Below are 20,734 nucleotides of genomic sequence, written 5' to 3'. Positions count from 1 at the left end.
GGGAAAAAGAAGTAAGAAAGGGCGCCGTTAGGGGAGCAGCTATAAAAGGGTTGGTAACCCCCCCCCCCCCCCCGTGGCTTTTTTCGAGGAGTAGGCTCTTTTGGGTTTTGGTGAAGAGGTTTTTATAGTCAAGGAGGCTTGAGGCCTTTTTGCGAGAGGAGAAGAAACGTTTGGATAGTCGCGGTGGTTTTAGTTTGGTTTTCTAGTGGATTTCATGGTGTTCATGAGTGGAGAGATATGGCTTATATCCTCATGCCACAACAAGGAATCGAAGGTGAGTGGGAAAGCTATTCCCGTATTCCTATGTAGAAAGAAATATGCCATAGAGTCATAGGAAACTGTGAAGATATCGATGTCCTCGTTTCGGATAGTGCAGCCGACCGCACAGATGTTTATATAGCCTGAATTGCAAGAAGTTATGCAAGCAAGTTCGTTCAGTAGAAGGTAAAGGCCGTAATTGAAGCTAAAGAAAGGTATTGTGAACTTTGTCTTATGTTAACTAGAAGTTGTTTGTGATAGGTACCATTGTCATATTACGGAACTGTTAAAGTGATTAGGGAGAAATTATAATAGGACTTTAGAATTTGATAGAGAGTGTTAAAAGTAAGCTAGTTAGTGTTGATAATTTGTGAATAATTAATTATCCTAAGAATATTGAGTGCCTACTACATTGTAAAAGGAAAGTTAATGACATAGTTGTGTGTTAATGAAGTAAATGGTTTTGTTAGTATTGAGTTAGATTAGTGCGAATTGAGTAATCAAGTAGCCTGAAGAATTTGAATGCCTAGTGTGATGTGTAGAGAATCGGAAGTGTCATAAGTATGTGCTAGAGTAGTTAATGATTTTGTTAGTGTACTTGAAATTGAATAATCTAATAATGTGTGGTGATCTAAATTTTTTATGTTAAGTGAATTCATGTTTTGTATGAAATTTTGTGGCGGCATGATCATAGTAACTTTTGTTGAATCATAGCCCAACTACTTGTATTAAGCTAATTTTAGTGTGTAAGTAATTTAGTTGAGTATTTTGATATGTACCATGTTTAGAGAAATAATAAACCTTTTGTTTAATGATAAAAAAAGTTGTCTGATATTGCTAATCCAATGCACCGCTTAGAAACATTTGAGCCTAACCACGCGGGGAATTAATGTTAAGAAAAGGGAAGTTTAAGGAATTAATGTTGAGTAACAAGAAATAGTGTCATGACTGCAATAGTTACACTTTCAGATATTTGAGTTCCTTTCTCTGTTTATGTATAAAATATCTTAAACTAAATATCCCAAAGGGCGCAGTTAAAATACAAATACTAGGGATACTACGGGGAACAATAATTCAGATATTAGTAGAAATTTTGGTGATGTTTTGAATGTAGAAGTTAGGAGAATATAGACGAAGGCAGTTTGTAAGACAAACAAAATCATAAGATAGGGACATAACAACAGAAGATGTATCACATTGCAGGACCCTTTAATCTATTTTTTCTCTGTCTTTCATCTCACAGACATAGATGAAATAGCCACGGTGCATGATAAAAGTTAGTATACGTGATTTATCAGCCTTACTCAATTTTATTATGGTGTAAATACTGGAAATGCTTCCAGTATGTACATCTTAACAATTCTGTGTGCCATTGATTCATACCATCATATGTGTTGGGGGGGGGGATCTAGCAGACCATGCCTTGTATACCTGTTAGGGAAATGTTGCAGGATTGGTGCATATGTGCATATTCTAAAAGCAGCACTGAATTTAAATTATGCACCAATCATTCTGCAACATTTCCCTAACCTAAATAGGAATGCCTCATGCTACCAAAAACATGGGCAACTGTTATTATGAGAAACCTCAACAATCAAGACTTTACTACAACTATTGAGGGCACCAGTAAGAGTCGTAGGCCTATTATTATTATCAGCAGACTTCCATGGAGTCAAGACACTCAACATGGGAGGTCCCACTTTCACATGCATAGCTCATCATACCTCGACTTAAATGCATTTACTGTTCCTGCACTCAGGCAATACATTCCAATCACCTACCACTCTCCGTGCAAAAAATCTACTCCTCACTCCCCTTGCTCACACCTACCTTTACAGCTTCTAGGGATGACCTCTCGTTCTGCCCCTGTCTCCAGATAGTCTATGAAAAATCTCAACCATGCTAATCTGGTAATTCCCCTTACCAACTTATATGTCTCAATCATGTTTCTCCTCTTCCTTCTATTCACTAGGCTCTAATTTGCATTCTCTCAATCTGTCTTAATATTCCCATTTCAGAGACCAGAAACCAACTTAGTCAATCATCTCTGAACTCTCTCCAACATCTCATCATCCTTTTTGAAAACCTGACGACCAAATTTATGCACAGTAATCCATATGCAGCCTGATTAAAATCTTGTGCAATGGAATCAAAAACATCCTTACCTCTGCATATCAGTGTTCTTAGCATCATTCCCATAATCTGCTGTGTTGTCCTCACAATTTTAACAAAATATCCATGAAATTTCAAGTCCCTATTCACCATAACCCTCAAATCTTTCATCTCCTCCACCTCCTTTAAAATATCCTCACACTCCTATACTTTGCATCCCATCTTTGCTTCCCATATCTTAAAACATTACACTTTGCAACATTAAACTGACATCCCCATGTGCCTGCCCATTCAGACAGTCTGTTTGGGTCCTCTTGCAAAGTGACATCTGCTCTTCTCATAACTCTCCCCAAATTTGCATCACCTGCAAAAAACTGTATATCACCATTTAAGCCCATTCCAATGTCATCTACATACATAATAAACAACAATGGCCCCCAAACAGATTCATAGGAGCATGCCACTAATGACTTTCCTCTTCTGGAAATATCACCCCCCCCCCCCCCACCACCACCAAACCTGCTGATACCTATCAGACAGCTGATCTCCAAATCAACTTACTAATCTACTCTCCAACTATCTGTTCCAATTTAAGTACTAGTATGTCATGTGGCAATCATTCGAAAGTTGCAGAATCTAAATATACTATTGTATATGCATCCCCCTTTTGTTCAATGTATTTATCACCTTGTTATAATAAATGAGCAGATTGCTTAAACACGATCTTCGTTTAGCATACAAATCTATTGCTGTCCACATAGTGCTGAATTCTTGTCTTCCCTAGTTCTCCAACATCTTGACAACAACTCCAGACAAGCAGATTGGCCTATAATTCAAAGCCTTAGTCTTATCACTCTGTTTATGAAGTGGAACAACTTTGCCATCTTTCCACTCCTTTAGAACCTGGGGTAATCTAAGACTCATGTTAAAAATGTACATTAAAGCTGTTAACTCCCTGGAACATTCCCTCATAACACATGGTGACATACCATCAAATTCCATGGCCTTGTTGACATCAGGTTTACTTAATTCTTCATATACCTCCTGCTCACTCACTATCAATAGTTTCTTCCCCATTCCCACTGCTCTCAAGTTCTGCATTATGTTACAATCACAGGAATGGAATACATGATGTTTCAAAAAGGGTGTATACAACTTTGCAGGAGAACAGAGAATAACTCGGAAGATGTACTAAAGTTGAGTATAGTGAATGTAGTGAAACACATCAAATTACAGCACTAGATGGCATGTGATACATCACACCATTTGAAAAATGGCGACCTTCGATGGTGCAGAGCAAGCACATTGTGTGTTTGCTCTGAACTTGTGTTGCAGAAAACAAAGTTTGCAACACAAGTTTAGAACAATTTCCACATGCAGTATGGCAGAGAGCCTCCTAGTAGCCACATGATCTACATGTGGCACAAGAATTTTGTGGAAACAGGCTGTTCTTGTGCATCATCCAAGGTCAACGTTAAGGGCGTGTGTCGATACTGTTGTGGAAGAAGTTTTGGGAAGTTTCCAGAGAAGCCCTGGAAAGTCAACCAGACTGCTGTCTCATCAAATTGGAATTCCACGTCTCTGTGTGGTGTTTTACGACAGCATCTCCATTTAAGGCCCTACAAATTTACCCTTATACAACATTTGAAGAAAGATGATAAGAAGATACACCAGGATTTTTGTACGGAAATTATCGGTAGAATAGAACAAAATGAGGACTTTTTAGACACGATCATTTTCAGTGATGAAGGCACTTTTCACTTAAGTGATTAAGTAAACACAATGCAGAATTTGGGGGAGTAAAAATTCACACAGTAGAATGTTCACAGCACCCCAAAAGCTAATGTTATTTGTGCCATAAGCAAGTGTATGAACCCTTCCTTTTTTTTTTTTTTTTTTGGAGTCTGCCATTGTGGTGGTATGTATCTGACATGCTACAGGGGTACCTAATACCGCAATTAGATGACAGTGACAACAGATGCTTACATTTCCAGCAAGACAGAGCAACTCCTCATTACCTGACAGACGTAATGTTGTACCTCGACACCTATTTTCCAGGCAGATGGATTGGTAGAGGGGACACCTGTAGCATGACCACTACATTCCCCTGACCTTACATCGTTAGATTTAGAAAGATCAAGTGTTTTTACCACCACTATCAGCCAATTTGGACGAGCTGTGCTCCAGAATTACTGTCACCATTGCTGAAGTTATGCCAGATATATACTCTGCTGCATATGGCAAGAAATCGATTACATGGGATGTCTGTAATTACTGGAGGCAGTCATATTGAACTTTAACTATCTGTGTTGAAACTTCAAGTATTATGCTACATTTCCTATCCCTATGGCTTTAACAGGCCTTTAAGGCCCACAACCTTCCAAGCATGCGTGGATTTCGTAACCGAAGTATGAGGATATGATGGTCACCCCCCTCCCCCCCCCCATATGCCTCTAAGTATTCCTGGCTGTATCCCTGTGTGTTCACAGGGCCGGTTTGCCTGCTTGCAGGATGAAAAACCCCAGATAAACTGGAGGAAAAAACCCTGCTGTCCACGCCCAAGACTGGCTAACTTGGCTATGGCTGAGGAAGATCCTTTAGCTCCTCACGTCAGCGACGGTAATCGAACCTAGGACACTCCTTCCCCAGTCATATGGTTGCGAAGCGCAAAGCCACTAGGCTAACTGCACGGACTATGCTACATTTGAATGGTAATAAAAATTGTTCATCTATTGCTGTTTACCGTCTGTTGTCATTCAAAGTTGTATATCTTCCTTTTGAAACATCTTATACTTTAATTAACTACGCATTAAACACCTCTACTATATCCTTCTCAGTGTTTATCATTCTTCCATTATCACTGACCAATATCATCCTCCCATAGTCATTCTTCCTTCTACTGGCCACATATCAGAAAACTCCCTAAGATTTCTTTTAGCATCATTTGCAAAATGCTGCTCATACTGCACTTTTGCTATCCTTATTAAGTGAGTCACCTTCCTTGCTTGCTTTTTTGTACTCCACATGTAACTGATTATATCCACTTTACTCATATTCTGCCTCCTCCACAATGCCTTTTTCTTCCAGACTGCATGCTTCACCTCTTCAGTCATCCATTTTACACCTACCTTATTTAATCTCCTTACCTTTAGAATACATTCAGTCATTGCATCTGCCAGATACATCCTGAGTAGATGAAGCAGCATTGATTTCCTTTGCATGCAATTCCTCATTCCATTTATTATTACTGCAAGCTGCCTCCTGAGTTTGCTATAATCACCCACCTTATAGTTTCACATATAACCCTTTCTCACAAAAGTTCTAATATGATCACTTCATGGTCACTTTGACCAGCTGGAGGAAGATGTGGCACTTCATTTACAACGATATCTTCTGGTGAGATAATCAAATCCAAGACCCTTTATCCATGTGTGGCCTTTGATTTGTTATGTACTGCTTAAAGTAGTTATCCCTTAAAAACTCAATAAATTCATTCTCTTTGGTTTCTGATGCTGTCTCTTCATTCCAGTCTATATTACCATGATTGAAATTGCCCATAATGATCACCCTTTTCTTATTAGCCAGACCAGTTTGTCTAAACATTTCCTTCTCACTGCCTTCCACATTACCAGGTCTATAGCAACACCATGCTAAACATTTCATCCTGTCCACCTCCACTTCACATCATACTGCTTCAAAACCAGTGGCAGTATTTGCTCCTTGCATCTCCATCTTAGATGGGCACAACTCCTCTGCTATCATCAATAACACTCCTCCCTTTTTGCTTTGTCTGTCTTCTTCACAAAAGAGTACATATCCCTCCATCGCTATTTCTGTCAGAATGTCATCTTTGTTCAACCATGTCTCACTTATACCAACAGTTTTTGGGCATATGAACTCTGTCAATGCTACAGTTTCATTCTCCTTGTTTTGAATACTTGTAGCATTTGTAAACATACACACTAGCTCCTTTCTGTTTCTAAAACAAGTCCCACTAACCCCAATTCTCAGACATGACTGCGCTACACTCTCCCCTGTCCATTCCTGTCTGTCATCACTGATATTACATCCTGTCCATATTTATACTGTACCATATTTAATACTTGATCTGTTATTTATGTTCCTTCTATCTATCTGCTTTCACATACATTATTCTTATCTTTTTTTTTTGCCCATGAAGATATCTTAGTGATCAGGACAAAATATTTGCCTAACAATTAAATAAAACTTGCTTAATTATTATTCCTAGATGTCTGTTTCTTTCATTAAACTAAAACAAAAGCAATAATCAGTGTCTAATTATCTATACCATCTATAAATATGATTTTTTTCCCCATAATATATGTTTCATTAGAATACTCAGTTAGTAGAACCAGTTATACCTGCAGATATTTTTGTTTTTTAGTCACTACACTGATTTAAACTCCAGTGAGAAACTGATTTAACTAATCACATTTTATACTATCAGTGGATCCAGACATTAGTTTTACGAAAAGTAATTGACAAAATTGGCAGGTAAGGGGATAATATATTTATTTATTTACTAAAGACAAAGCAAAGGCTCAATCCACAGATTATATTTCTTAAGCATGCCAGTAGTTAACATAGTTAGAGAATGGAAAACTCTCAGTACCTAGTGATTAAATTCACCGTTTTGTTATTTTATTAGTGTTTTTTAATGTCCAGAAACAGTGATCATTATGCCTTTTTATGTGATAGTGCAATTACACCCAACATCAGAGGTGGAACAGCCAAGACTAAACCAAATATCATCATCATCATCAAATTCCTGACATGTACCCTCAAGGGGTGTACAGGATATGATAGTACTACATGAAAAATTTACATCATTACTAACTTCCTATCTACAATTTTCCTCCAAATCAGTCTGTTGCAGCCTTTAATTGGACTGAATCCAGCTTATTCTTCCCCAAGCTTTTCTTCCACAATTCTTCTCAACTATTTTTCATAGATCTTGCCAGGAACACTCAGTAGGGAAATACCTCTGTAATTCTCACATTCAGTTTTATTCCCCTTTTTATATTTGGGTACTATGAGGGCTCTACTCCAATCATCGGGAATTCGTCCCTCTGTTCAGGCTTTCTAAACTATGCAGTGCAGCCACTGTAAGACTTTTATACCACCATACTTTAGCATTTCTGGTCGAATATCATCTAAATATTCGACCTTTCCACATTTCAAGCCTTTGATGGCTTTTTCTACTTCAGGTATGGATATGTATTCCTGACTGTATGCCTTTTGAGTGTTTTTTACCACTGTGCTATCACTGCTTGTTTCATTTAGCAATTTTTTGAAGTAATTACTACATACTTCAAGGATATCTTTTTCTCCTGTTTTCGTGTCACCTTTATCATCTCTAACTCCTTTTACAGCACTCTTTCCTCCATTTCTAAGCTTCTTCAACAACCTCCAGAATATCTTACCACCTTCTTGATATTTGTTTTCTATGTTCTTGCCAAAGTCCTCCCATGACTTTTGTTTAGCTAGTTTTAGACACTGTTTTGCTTTCTTACATTTGTCTCTGTATTCTCTAAGAGCAAAAGCTGACTTATTTGCCAGGAACTTTTGATATGCTTTCTTCTTTTCCTTCACTGCCTCTTTAACTTCCTGTATCCACCATGGAGTTCTGATTTTTCTATCCTTGCAGATAACCTCACCACATGCCTCTCTAGCTGAATCAATCAGGGTTTTCTTCAAGGCTTGCCACTGAATCTCCAAGGTTGGTTGCTGTTCTCAAACTCTTTCATTTTTTCTTCAATAATCTTTGTATATTTTAGTCTACAGTTCACATCCTAGAGCTGCTCAACTTTTATTTGCTTTAAAACTTTCTTACATGTTATTCTTTTCAATATGAAATTCAATTTTATCCTGCTCAAGACTGATCGCTTCCAATTTCAAATCTTCTGTACACTCTGGTGTCCTGCACCAGGGAGAAAACATCACTATCAATAATGACATAGTCAATGAGACTTTTCTTATTCCTTGCCTCTTCTCTCCATGTGAATTTGTGTACATTTTTATGGTGGAAAATGGTGTTAGTAATAACCAGTCCATGTCCTGAGCAGAAATCCAACAGGTATTTGCCATTATTATTAACTTTGCTCTTTTCTCCAAATTTTCCCAAAATGTTTTTGTATGTCTCACAATCATTTCCTACTCTGCTATTTAGATCCCCAACAAGGACCAACTTTTCCTTTTTCATTGTGTCAGTTGCTTTTTCTAAAGCATCAAAAAATTCCTCCATTTCTACCTTAGTAGAACCATTGACACAAATAAGTCTCATTGTCCAATTCCCCATTCTGATATTGCTCACATCACTCTACTTGAGACTGCTTGCCATTCAAGAAGATTAGCCTCGTATTTTGTATTGAATACTAATGCTACTCCTTCTTTTCCTTGATTGTCATTTCATGAATATAACATTTTGTATTTATTGCTCAGAAAGATCTCAGCAGTTTTTGTCTTTTTTGTTTCAGTCACCCCTATTATATCGATCTGGTACTTATCTAATTCTTCAGCTAGCTCCATTTCTTTGCCATTCAGGCTTCTTATGTTGATAGTACCAATCTTTAACTCTGGTGTTGTTGAGTTTGGGTGTGCTTTCAGATTTGTTCCGGTAGCTGACTTTTCACTGTTCACTCTGGTTCCCTGGCAAAAACAACAGGGGCCTTGTTTAACTGGGCGACGCCCCAGCCGGCATGAAATTTTGCCATGTTGTACCATCATTTTTCTATATTGGTTTAAGCCGATAAGAATACAATTTGGTCGGCTAAATCCCAAATTGCCAGTCCATCCTCCATTCGTTCAGTATCCAGGTAGATACCCAACAGGGTGCACCATGAGAAGGTGATGATTGGACAGTAGGTCAGAAGCCCTGGTCAGTTCTCCGCATTCCTTTAAAGACTATGTGGAGATCTCCTCTCAGTTATACAGCTTTGACCCTTAAGCACTCCTAAACCAAATATGTAGTTGAAAAATCAGGTCATGGGTAAGAGAAGAAGCTGAGGAGAGTGACCTGTCATGTAATTTGCAATAATTAATTTTTGTTCATGCTACAAGAAAAAGGGAAGGGGGGGGGAATTTTGATAAATGAAAAATGTTTTTTTTAAATTCCTCTTTACCAGGAATCTCTCAGATCTGGATATCTTTTTTTCTAGGAAAAAAGTACTGCTTATATCTTTAAATTAATATTTGCATGTTTATTTTTGTTTGATATCATAATTATTTATTACTATTTAGATCTGAACAAGGTATTAAAGATGTGGTACATCCAGAAGGAAAACCTATTGAGAAATTTCCAAAATTTTCCACTCTTACTTCTGCTGAACATAGTCAGTATTTGTATCTGCTGCACAAATATTCCGTGCAAGTCATATATCCCAATGAGAGAGAAAAAAAGGAAATTAAACAGCTAGGAGTAAGTTCTTGTTATTGACTATATATATTTGTATAAGCAACTATAAAACCATTAAAAATTAATTCATATCTTGTTGCTTGAATTTTTTTTCATGATTGTTTAAAATGCAAGATCATTTAAAAAAGAGTATACAGTCTTTATATAAACCTCTGAAAACCAAATTCTGCTGTTCTATTCTAGTGGCTTTTAACATTCATCATTATTATTATTATTATTATTATTATTACGGGCAACTCCGGGGAGTCATTAGACTCATCGAGGGAGGCCCCAAATCATTTTCATCACAACTATTCGACATTCATACAGTATCTATCATACCTCGCCTTAAACACATTCACTGTCACAGCATCCACCACAGACTCAGGGAGCGCATTCCACTCATTCACTACTCTAAAAGTAAAGAACCCAGCTCTAACACCTTTGCTAACCACACTTTTGCCCAGTTTCCATGGATGTCCCCTAGTCCTCCCACAACCAGCCCTGTTCTCAAAAATATCTTCTGAATTAATTTTATAGAAACCCTTCAGTAATTTGAATGTCTCAATCATATCTCCCCTCCTCCGTCTATCAACCAATTTTTGCAACCCACAAATCCTCAACCTGTTCTCATACGGTTCATTCCACAGACCTGCTATCATCTTGGTCACTCGCCTCTGGATCCTCTCCACCTCCTCCACATCAAGAAGAAACCTAGGTGACCAAATCTGGGCACAGTAGTCGAGATGAGGTCTTATCAAGGCTCGATACAGAGGAACAATAACCTGCTTGTCTCTGCTTGTCAACGTATTCTTCAGCAACCAAGTGATTTGATGAGCTGATTTGGCCACTTTTGCAATGTGTCCCCTAAATTTCAATTCCTTATCCACCAACACTCCTAAATCTCGTGCCTCATCAATTTCCTGGAGCACGGTTCCACCAATGCAGTAAACTGCCTCCAATCTTTTCACACCAAAATGCATAACCTTACATTTTGCCACATTAAATTGACATCCATTATCCCTAGCCCAGACCTCCAATCTATCCAAATCATCCTGCAAAATTTTGACGTCATCTGCATTCACTATTGCCCTACCCAACTTCGCATCATCCGCAAACAATTGAACTGTTCCTCTCAGATCCTTTCCTATATCATTTATGAACAAATTAAACAGCAGTGGTCCAAGAACAGATCCTTGTGGTACACCACTAGTCACAGGCCGTCTTGTGGACTCTACTCCTGAGTAAACCACTCTCTGGTATCTCTCCGTCAACCACCCTCCTATCCATCTCACCAACCCTATGTCCATTCCCATATGCTGCAATTTACTGATTAGAATTCCATGTGGTATCCTGTCAAAGGCCTTAGCAAGGTCGAGTAGAATCACTGTAAACCCATTACCCTTATCCAGTTCAGCCGTCACTGTGTTATAATACGTGAGCAAGTTACTGAGGCATGACCTACCCTTCACAAAACCATGCTGTCCTCGATACAGTATCCCATTTTCTTCTATCCAATCTTGTATTTTCCTCTTGACTATTTTCTCTAAGACCTTGATAATGATTCCTGTTATGCTGATTGGCCGGTAATTTTCAACAGCAGCCTTGGAACCACCTTTGTGCAGTGGAACTATTTTCCCCTCTTTCCACCCCCTTGGGACTGACCCAGTCCTGAGGCTCAAATTAAACAAAATGGTCAAGGGCACTGACAATTCTTTGGCCGCTTCACGTACGACACGAGCTGGTATACCATCCAATCCCACAGATGTATTGACATTGAGGTTCTGTAATAGACTAGTTACCTCTACTTCATTCATCACAATTCCAGTATAAGCTGTTGGTTCTTCCATTTCCGCAAATTCACCACCTGGATGATATACTCTTGCAAAGTGCTCGCTCAGTAATTCCACAACATCGACTGATTCGGTTACCTCCCTACCCTCAGCATTTTTTAAGATCATTCTACCATGAGCATTTTTCCTTTTACTTGCAACATATTGAAAAAACTGTTTGGGATTCTCTTTAGCCTGCATGGCCAATTTCCTTTCGTAATCTGCTTTTGCTTTTCTTACCACCCTTGTTACCATCCTGGCTTGAGCTTTATACTGTTCATGCACCTGATGATCACCCTTCTCCTTAAATTCCCTCCACAATTGTTTCTTTTTTTGCAGCTCAAGCTTAATAGTGTTATTCATCCATTTAACCCCTACCTGATTTATTATTCGGACTCTTGGTATACAGTCAACCATTGCCTCCTGCAAACAGTTCTTAACCACCTCCCATGCACTATCAACATCCAGCCCTTGCAGTTTTACATGCCATGGCATTGAGCCAAGCACACACCTAAGCTTGTCATACTTAGCAGCCCGGTAATTCCACATGTACCCTGTCTTAATTGTAAATTCGACTCCTTTAGCCACCTCCCAAGTCATGACCTTATGGTCACTCTCACCAATTGGTGGCAACATGGTCATGTTCATTACAGCTACATTCTCAGTTGCAATTACTAGGTCCAGCACTCTTTGCCCCCTGGTATTTTCCAATACATGTTGCCGTAGATAGTTGTCCCTTAATAACTGCATAAAATCCAATTCCTTCCTCCCATTTGCCCTCTCCTCTTTCCAGTCAATGTTACCATAATTGAAATCACCCATAATAATTACCCTCCTTCCACTCATTTCTTCTATTTGCTTATGCATACTATCCCCACCATCCACTCCATCACCCGGCCTATAGCAGCACCCAATTGTATATTTTTTTCTGCTAGATTGTATCTCACACCAAACAGCCTCAAATGTGCTTTTTTCCCCATCCTGCAGTTCAACTTCTATACTCCTTGGCTGAAGCTCATCAGCTATCATCAATAACACTCCTCCCCCCTTTTTATGCACCCTGTCACTCCTGAATACGCTATACCCGTCGCATTCAATCCCACTAGCTTTATCATCTTCTGTCAGCCATGTTTCACTAATACCGACAACCTGTGGCCTGGAAGTGCCAACCATGGCCAAAAACTCTTCCTTCTTGTTCCTAATACTCCTGGCATTAGTGTACATGAATCGCAGAAGCCCATTTGTCCCATCCCTACTTTGATGCCTTATACTAACTATCCCATTCTGATTTGTTGTCCGTTGTACTCGCCCGGGCATAATATACTCATTCATACACTTAACTGCCCCCCCTAAAGTCTGCATATCTACTCCCCCCCCTCTTAATAAATCTAGTTTCCCTGAGTCTGTACATCCACTTCCACATCATTCATCAACACTCTTTCAAGTCTCCGTACACCAACTCCATTCAAATGTAACCCATCCATCTTATATAAGTCCTTTCGCCCATCGAACTCATTCCACACATCCACAATCGAACTCATTCCACACATTCATGTTCATACTCATAGCAGTGTGAATAGAAAAATCATCTTTATTGTTTTTTGTGACTATTCTTTCCTATTCTGTTATATTATTTTTGTCTTGGTTATTATTACTAGTAAAAGAATCAAATTCTGAAACTACATTTGGTCATGAAAAGTATTACTTTCCACAGCTGTAGGAGATTTTATCTAGGAGGCAGACCACGTAATCTGGTGCAAACACTTGTTTGCATTTAATGTTTTGCAAACACTTATTAGGTTCACAAACAATTGTATAATATGATTGGGTAAAAATCTCTTTCAAAATTAGCACATTTAATGTATTTTCTACTATTTTTTTGAGTTCTAAAACAAATACTTCCTTCCAATTAATAAAGTTATAAGCAGGAGCTTATTGGTTAATTATTAAGTCAGCAGATCTTTATCAGAAAGATCAGAGCTTCTTAAACTTTTTCCACTCGCGATCCCTTTTCTCCCGATAAATTTTTACGTGATCCCTGTATATAGGTATATAAAATAGGTATACAAATCAAACATGTACTGATAACAAATCATAAAGAAATTTATTTTAAAACAATTCTTTCTTTGGTATACATATAATTTTATCATTTACATAAAGAATTATGATACAATAGTCTCGAATCTGAGCCAAGGTGTTTCTGGCAATGTTCGTTAGCATGCGCAGTGCAAAGTATGCATGTTGTGTGTTCTGAATCAAGGCTGCAGTGAAATAGTGCGATGCAACACGGGTGAGCACTGCCAGAAACACTTTGGATTCATTATATGTTTGATTTCGAATTAATTTTTGGTTGTTGCAGATTCAGAAAACTTTTACTGTTGTAAAATTTTTTGTGACCCCCACATTCAGTTACGCAACCCCATATGGGCCCGTGACCCACAGTTCAAGAAGCTCTGAGATAGATTACTGTATTAATTATTATTATTATAATGGGTATTCTCATGGAATCACAAGACTCATCATGGGAGATCCTTTATGCGCACATTACCTATCATACCTCTCCTTAAGCTTATTTACCGTCAAGGGGCACTTGCAGTTAGTTTTCAGAATCTTGCACTCATTCACTACACCAAGCAAAAAATGTAGTCTGCACACCCTTGCTGACCACGCTCTTACACAACTTCCAGGGGTGATGGCTAGTTGTCTCTCTATTCATTACATATTGAAAAATTTCTTTTGTGTCAGTCTTATAGAACTGCTTTAATAACTTATAATTTTTGATCATGTCCCCTTTTTCCACCTATGAACTGAACTTTGCAACCCTCACACCAACTTATCCTCATAGGGAGCATTCCACAGACATGTCACCAGCTTGTTTACTCATCTCTGAATCCTCTCTACTGCCTTCTGATCCCCCAAAATACCCAAATAACCAAATCTATTCACTGTAGTCAAGATGCAGCTGAAAAACACACTAATGAGTAATGATAACAACCTTCCTATCTTTACTCATAAGTTACGTTTTTTAACATCCAAGTAATCCTTTGAGCTATTTTACTAGATTCTGTAATATGTCCTCTAAACTTCAACACTCTGTCCATGAATATAAATTAAAGATGCCAAGAAATTATATTCAAGAAATTATATCCAAGTGTAAGCAAACAAAGTTTGTGCATGAAGTAACTTCACGACTGGACAGCTCGTATATAAAGGTTAATGACTTCACATTACTTGCCTTAGTATCCAATAATGCAAAGGATATATGCTTATTGACATGTATAATGCTATCCATTATGGGAATGGTCACTACCCAGACTTGTTTTGACCTTTATTCAGGTGTCATCAGTGGCAGCCAGATCCAGAAGTGAGTTGCCCAGTCATGAAGTTGTTTCACATGCAAGCTTTGTTTGCTTACACTTGGATAAAGGATTGAACCAAGAATATAATTTCTTGGCATCTTTAATTTATAGTATAAGCAAGTGGAAAAACTTTCAACATCTATCTCTAATCCAGAGTATTTTAGTAATAAGGTGTGACACCTTTTGGCTACTTGTTTATGGAAATATGACTTCTGCATTACTTCACTCTTGATGTCACTTCTGGGTCTGGCTCCCTTTGAAGAGACCTCAGTAAAGGACAAAGCTGATCTGGGTTGTGACCCTTCCCATAATGCATAGCATTATACATGTCCATAAGGATATGTGCTTTGCATTTTGGAATACTAACGCAAGTGATGTGAAATCATTAACCTCTATATACACATTGCCCAGTCATGAAGTTACTTCATGCGCAAACTTTTGCTTACATTTGGATAAAGGATTAAACCAAGAATATAATTTTTTGGCATCTTTAATTTATACTATAACCAAGTGGGGAAAACTTTCAATTATAAAATTGAAACTATAAAATGTCATGTACCTGCAACTTAGTCCTTTTTTTATTTTATTATTATTATTTTTTTTTTGGCCAGCCTAGGCAAACTTAATATCTGCCAAGAAGCACTTAAGCAATACATGTATGAAATTATTTTTTTATTTTATGTCCCTACTTGTCCCATATTATTTCATAATTATGCCCTGAAAGGCATATTTAATGCATACTGTTCTAACACATCAATCACCTTTGAAAACTTAAAAATATGTGACAGGACACATGATGTACCTAACGCAGAATTTTTATTTAATAATTGATTTTTTGACTTTTCTGATGTTTGAGAACTGTTTAATATTCAAATAATCATTAAAACTGCAAATTTTGGACATGTAAATAATAGAGTATTGCATTTTTTTGGTTGTTTAGTAAGAATTTGATATTAATCACTTTGATTGTATATTATGGATGTTGGAACAAGCAATTTTCGCAGTTCAAATAATCAGTAAAACTACAAAGTTAGGACATCAGAATAATTATCAATTTATCATGTTGGATATTATAAGGACATGTCAGGTAATTCCACATAACTTAAAAATCTGTATTGAGATGGGCCATAAGTTTAATGGAAGTTTTTTTACTTGGCTATACTACTAATTATATAATGGTTTTTATCCTTTATCCAAGTGTAAGCAAACAAAGTTTGCACCTGAAGTACTTTCAGGACTGGGGCAACTTGTGATAAAGTAAAGGTGGTATAAGTTCTCTTCACTTGCCTTAGTATCTCCCATAAACAAAGCACATCTCCCTATAATGCTATGCATTACGGGAAGGGCTGCTACCCAGACCAGTTTCAACCTTTATTGAGGCCTCATCAATATGGTGAAGTCATATTTACCTATATGAGTTGCCAAAGGGTGTCACACCTTATTATTAAAATTGTCTGGATTAGAGATAAGTTTATGGAAGTTTTTTCACTTGGCTATGCTACTAATTATATAGTGGGTTTTATTCTTTATCCAAGTGTAAGCAAACAAAGTTTGCTCCTGAAGTACTTTGAAGAACACTGGAGCAACTCGAGATAAAGTAAAGGTAGTATAAGTTTTCATCACTTGCCTTAGTATGCCTTGCCTTAACCAAGTAAAAAAATGAACTTAAACTTCCATAAATTTATCTCTAATCTAGAGAATTTTAATAATAGGGTGTGACACCCTTTGGCAACTCGTATAGGTAATATGACTTCTCCATTACTTTCACCTTAGTACCACCACTTCTGGGTCTGGCTCCCTCTGATGAGACCTCAATAAAGGTCAAAACTGCTCTGGGTAGTGGCCCTTCCCTTAATGCATAGCATTATACATGTTTGCAGGGAGATGTGCTTTGCATTATGGGAGATACTAAGGCAAGTGATGAGAACTTAAGCCACCTTTACCACGAGTTGCCCCAGTCCTGAAAGCATTTCAGGTGCAAACTTTGTTTGCTTACACTTGGATAAAGGATAAAACCCACTATATAATTAGTAGCATAGCCAAGTGAAAAAACTTCCATAAACTTATCTCTTTAATCCAGGGAATTTTAATAATAATCGGGTGTGACACCCTTTGGTAACTCGTATAGGTAAATATTACTTCCACCTTAGTATCACCATCCTCCTATAGCGATGCATAATCTTCATGCCCATTCAGGGCGAGCAAACTGCTCATAAATTTTATCCTTACTGTAACTGCAACAGATAGCGGGGAATATGAAAAGCATCTTGCTTCACCCCTAAAGACGTAAATGTCAATCACTTAGTATCACCATCTCTGGTTCTGACTCCCACTGATGTGCTTTTGCGCAGAAGTGGTCCCTTTCCTTGAGGTATGAGAGGCTCTGCTTGGGGTAGGTTTTTGCCTATCTCTGACTGGGGCCACTGCTGAGATTATGGCTCTGTTTGGTGGTGGGGTGAGCATGCCACTAGGTAGAGCCAATGGTGAGAAGTTCTTCTCAGTGACGGGGTGAGCCTGTCACTGAGTGGAACAATACTAAGTTTGATGGTCCTTCGGTCACTCGTAGGGAGTGGTCTGGGGGGGGGCCACCTAAGTTTTAGAGATGTCTTTACTTAAACAGCACCTCAATAAAGGTCGAAACCGGTCTGGGTAGTGGCCCTTCCCTTAATGTGTAGCATTATACATGTCCACAGGAAGATACTAAGGCAAGTGATGAGAACTTATACCACCTTTACCTTGAGTTGTCCCAGTTCTGAAAATACTTCAGGTGCAAACTTTGTTTGTTTACACTCGGACAAAGGATAAAACCCACTATATAATTAGGCCCATAATTTTTGTAATTTTTACTTCTTTAAAAAAATTACTTCTGTAATTTTTAACAGAAGAAATATTTGGCTTAAGTATGCTGTGTAGTATATGATAAATGAATCAAGGGAAAAAAAATTATTTCATCAAGAACAATAATAGATTCAAAGTCGAGTTTTTTTTTTTTTTCCATACCAGAGCAGTAAAAGTAAAAATTGAAAGTGGTGCTTGTGAAAAAAAATATATATATATACCTACTTGTTCATTACTCATTCCTGTTACCTGTACCCTATAAACTAGCTTGTCTACTAGCTTTTCCCAGAAACTAAAATAGCATTTGCTTGACATAAATGTTAAGAATTTTCTCATGTCTAACTTATCCTCAGTTACCAACAGTACTAGCATAATTAATGTATATGTTTTCGACCTCCCATGAGTAAAACCACTATATAAATGGATGGAGAAAGGATGATTGTTGAAGGTGAAACATCGATAATGATCAGGGACATATATTCAGGATGTGTGCTGCACACCTGGAGAGATCTTGAAGAAATAATTTTTGAGCAGTTCTTTATTTGAAATAAATTTATTTATTTATTATTTATGTCATATTATTTATTTATTTATTTATGTTGAAAAAAGTTATGAACTGTTACAAATATCTAGACAAGCACAGTGTGACTGTAAATCAGATAAGGTAAGTATTGCCTTGAAACACACACCAACTAGTCATATGTGAAGGAAACGTAATGATTCCCTATGCAGAGTCTGGTGAGAGAGATTGATGTTCACTTTTTAATGGTTAAAGGTGAGCAATGAGAATATGCATCACATGTACTGGTCCATGTGCACTGACTGAAGTTTGCTTGGGAATTAATGACATGTGGTCTCTCAACAGCTCAGGTAGCTTAGTTCTTTCAATAGATTAATTACCTGCATACGAGAAGTGCTGTGTAGTGTAGTTAATTATTTCTTGTATTTCAAACTGAAAATATGAAGTCAAGTTAAAAATTGTTAAAGACAGTAAACCACACCCACCTCTTTCGAACTTATGTAGCATTTACATCTCAGAAACAAAGGATTTAACTGATGTATAAATAGAATGATTTTTCTAAATAAGCAAGTTTTTTTATGCAGATGTATTTGATATTTTAATGATGTTGCCTTACCATAACACACCTCCTGGAATACTTACTGTATATACTGGTAATGATAATTTCAAAGAACAACATTAAAAGATTATTCTTACTTTTCCCTAAATTTGAGTTCAAGAGGACCTTCTTAATAGTTTTGTTTTATATATTTTTTCTGGGTATCAGCATTCGTTCTGGCATGAAATTTTCCATGAGAGAATGAAAGTGTTTGAGTAAGATGCTGTGAGTCAGGAAATCCTGTATTTTTATCAATTTTTCATTGAAAGACCACTAGAACAGTGTGAACATATGCATTAAAAGAAAATAAAGAAATAAAATTCTCTCAAGAACATAGATTTCTGTGTTATATGAAAGGAGAGTAATATAATTCCCTATGCAGAGTCTCTGTCAAGCGATTGATGTGTATTTTTTAACAGTAAAGGCAATGAAGCTCATGGTCTGTTATTTACTGTTCTTAAATTATATTTATCATGAGTGGAAGAATTGCATAATAAATGTATATCTATTGAAATTCTTCATTGCACATAGTTTTTATTTATTATAATCACATTCAACTATTATTACTTATTATTATTTTACTTTTTTTTTCTCAAACAGATCTTACATGGTAAAGTGGTATTAGAACAACAGGACTTCATGCGCTATGCAAAAAACATGACTAAAACCAGGAGAAAAGATTATTTATATATACATCCTGAAGCTAAAAGATATGTGCAGGTAAATTAACACATATTTATTAATTTGATGCTTTCTGTTTATATATGGCGGTTATCCTAATACCCACATATGAACATATTCTGAATTTACTTAGAATAATTTACAGATTTCATTGATACTGGAATAGGGATTTTGAAACTTCCCACTAACCATATTGAAAATATGTCTTAAATTGAAAAAAAAAATTATATTTTCCTTATTAGAAAATTTTCTAGTTGACTCATTTCAAAAGGAAAATTGTTTAATTCAAAGCAGCAACAATCTACTCTTCTGTGAATTTAGTAGATGACACACACTTATCATTTTATTGAATTTGTTATTAATTAATAGCATAATTGATAGATAATAGTACAAACAAAGAAGGAATAATTTTCATAAAAATTTATTCAACCCTCCCCCTCTGAAAAAAAAGTAGATCCATGTACCCTCTTGACCTTTTTAAAATCTTGCATATAACTGTTGACTGGAAGTAACATGTTTCCTTATCACTTTACTTTTATTAGAGATGTTATAAGGTTTAATGGAATAAATACAGCACATCATTATCATCAATTTCCTGATATGTACCCCAAAGGGGGTGTTCAGGTTACTATGACAGCATTACATGATTTCATCCATCAGTGGCTTCAATAGGCTTAAATGCTCATAGCCTTCCAAGTGTCCTTGAACTTCCCAACGTGGTTAATGTTGGGAAGCTCAACGGATAAGGTGGTTACCTGTATGCCTGTAAGTATTCTTGTCTGTAAATTGTGTGTGTTCTACTTGCCAGTTTATGTTTTGAGGGATGAAAAACTCAATTTTCCGCGAGAAAAAAACCCTCTACCTCTATATGAGACTTGCTAAACTCACCTTTAGTCGAAAGAGACTAGATAAAGGTTCCTCACGTCACTGACAGGAATCGAACCCAGGTCTTTCTGACCAAAGGGCTTCGTCTATACTGACTGAGCTATGGAAGCTCATACTACATGATTAAGTTTACATTATTATTAATCTCCTATTAACAATTTTCTTCCAAATCAATCTATTACTTGTGAGTACTCCAGTATAGTCATATCTAACATTTCATGCTTCTAAAGCACTTCT

At 37.1% G+C, this 20,734-nt stretch overlaps 1 protein-coding gene across 1 annotated transcript in view; it reads left to right on the top strand.

The window, feature by feature from the left end:
* The window catches only part of LOC150105519 (little elongation complex subunit 2-like), a 294,381-nt gene that overhangs the window by 88,631 nt on the left and 185,016 nt on the right, over positions 1 to 20,734 (top strand). Inside the window, exons 3-4 of the mRNA XM_090394868.1 lie at positions 9,631 to 9,808; positions 19,532 to 19,651. Coding sequence (XP_090250994.1) covers positions 9,631 to 9,808; positions 19,532 to 19,651 — 298 coding nt within the window. The remainder of the gene's footprint in view (positions 1 to 9,630; positions 9,809 to 19,531; positions 19,652 to 20,734) is intronic.

Source organism: Typopeltis vanoorti, chromosome 6, assembly GCF_054136105.1.
Source record: "Typopeltis vanoorti isolate ZY-2024b chromosome 6, IOZ_Tvanoo_1.0, whole genome shotgun sequence".
Taxonomy (NCBI): domain Eukaryota; kingdom Metazoa; phylum Arthropoda; class Arachnida; order Uropygi; family Thelyphonidae; genus Typopeltis; species Typopeltis vanoorti.
The sequence above is the reverse complement of the archived record's forward strand: the minus strand, read 5'-3'. Positions and strand labels throughout refer to the sequence as shown.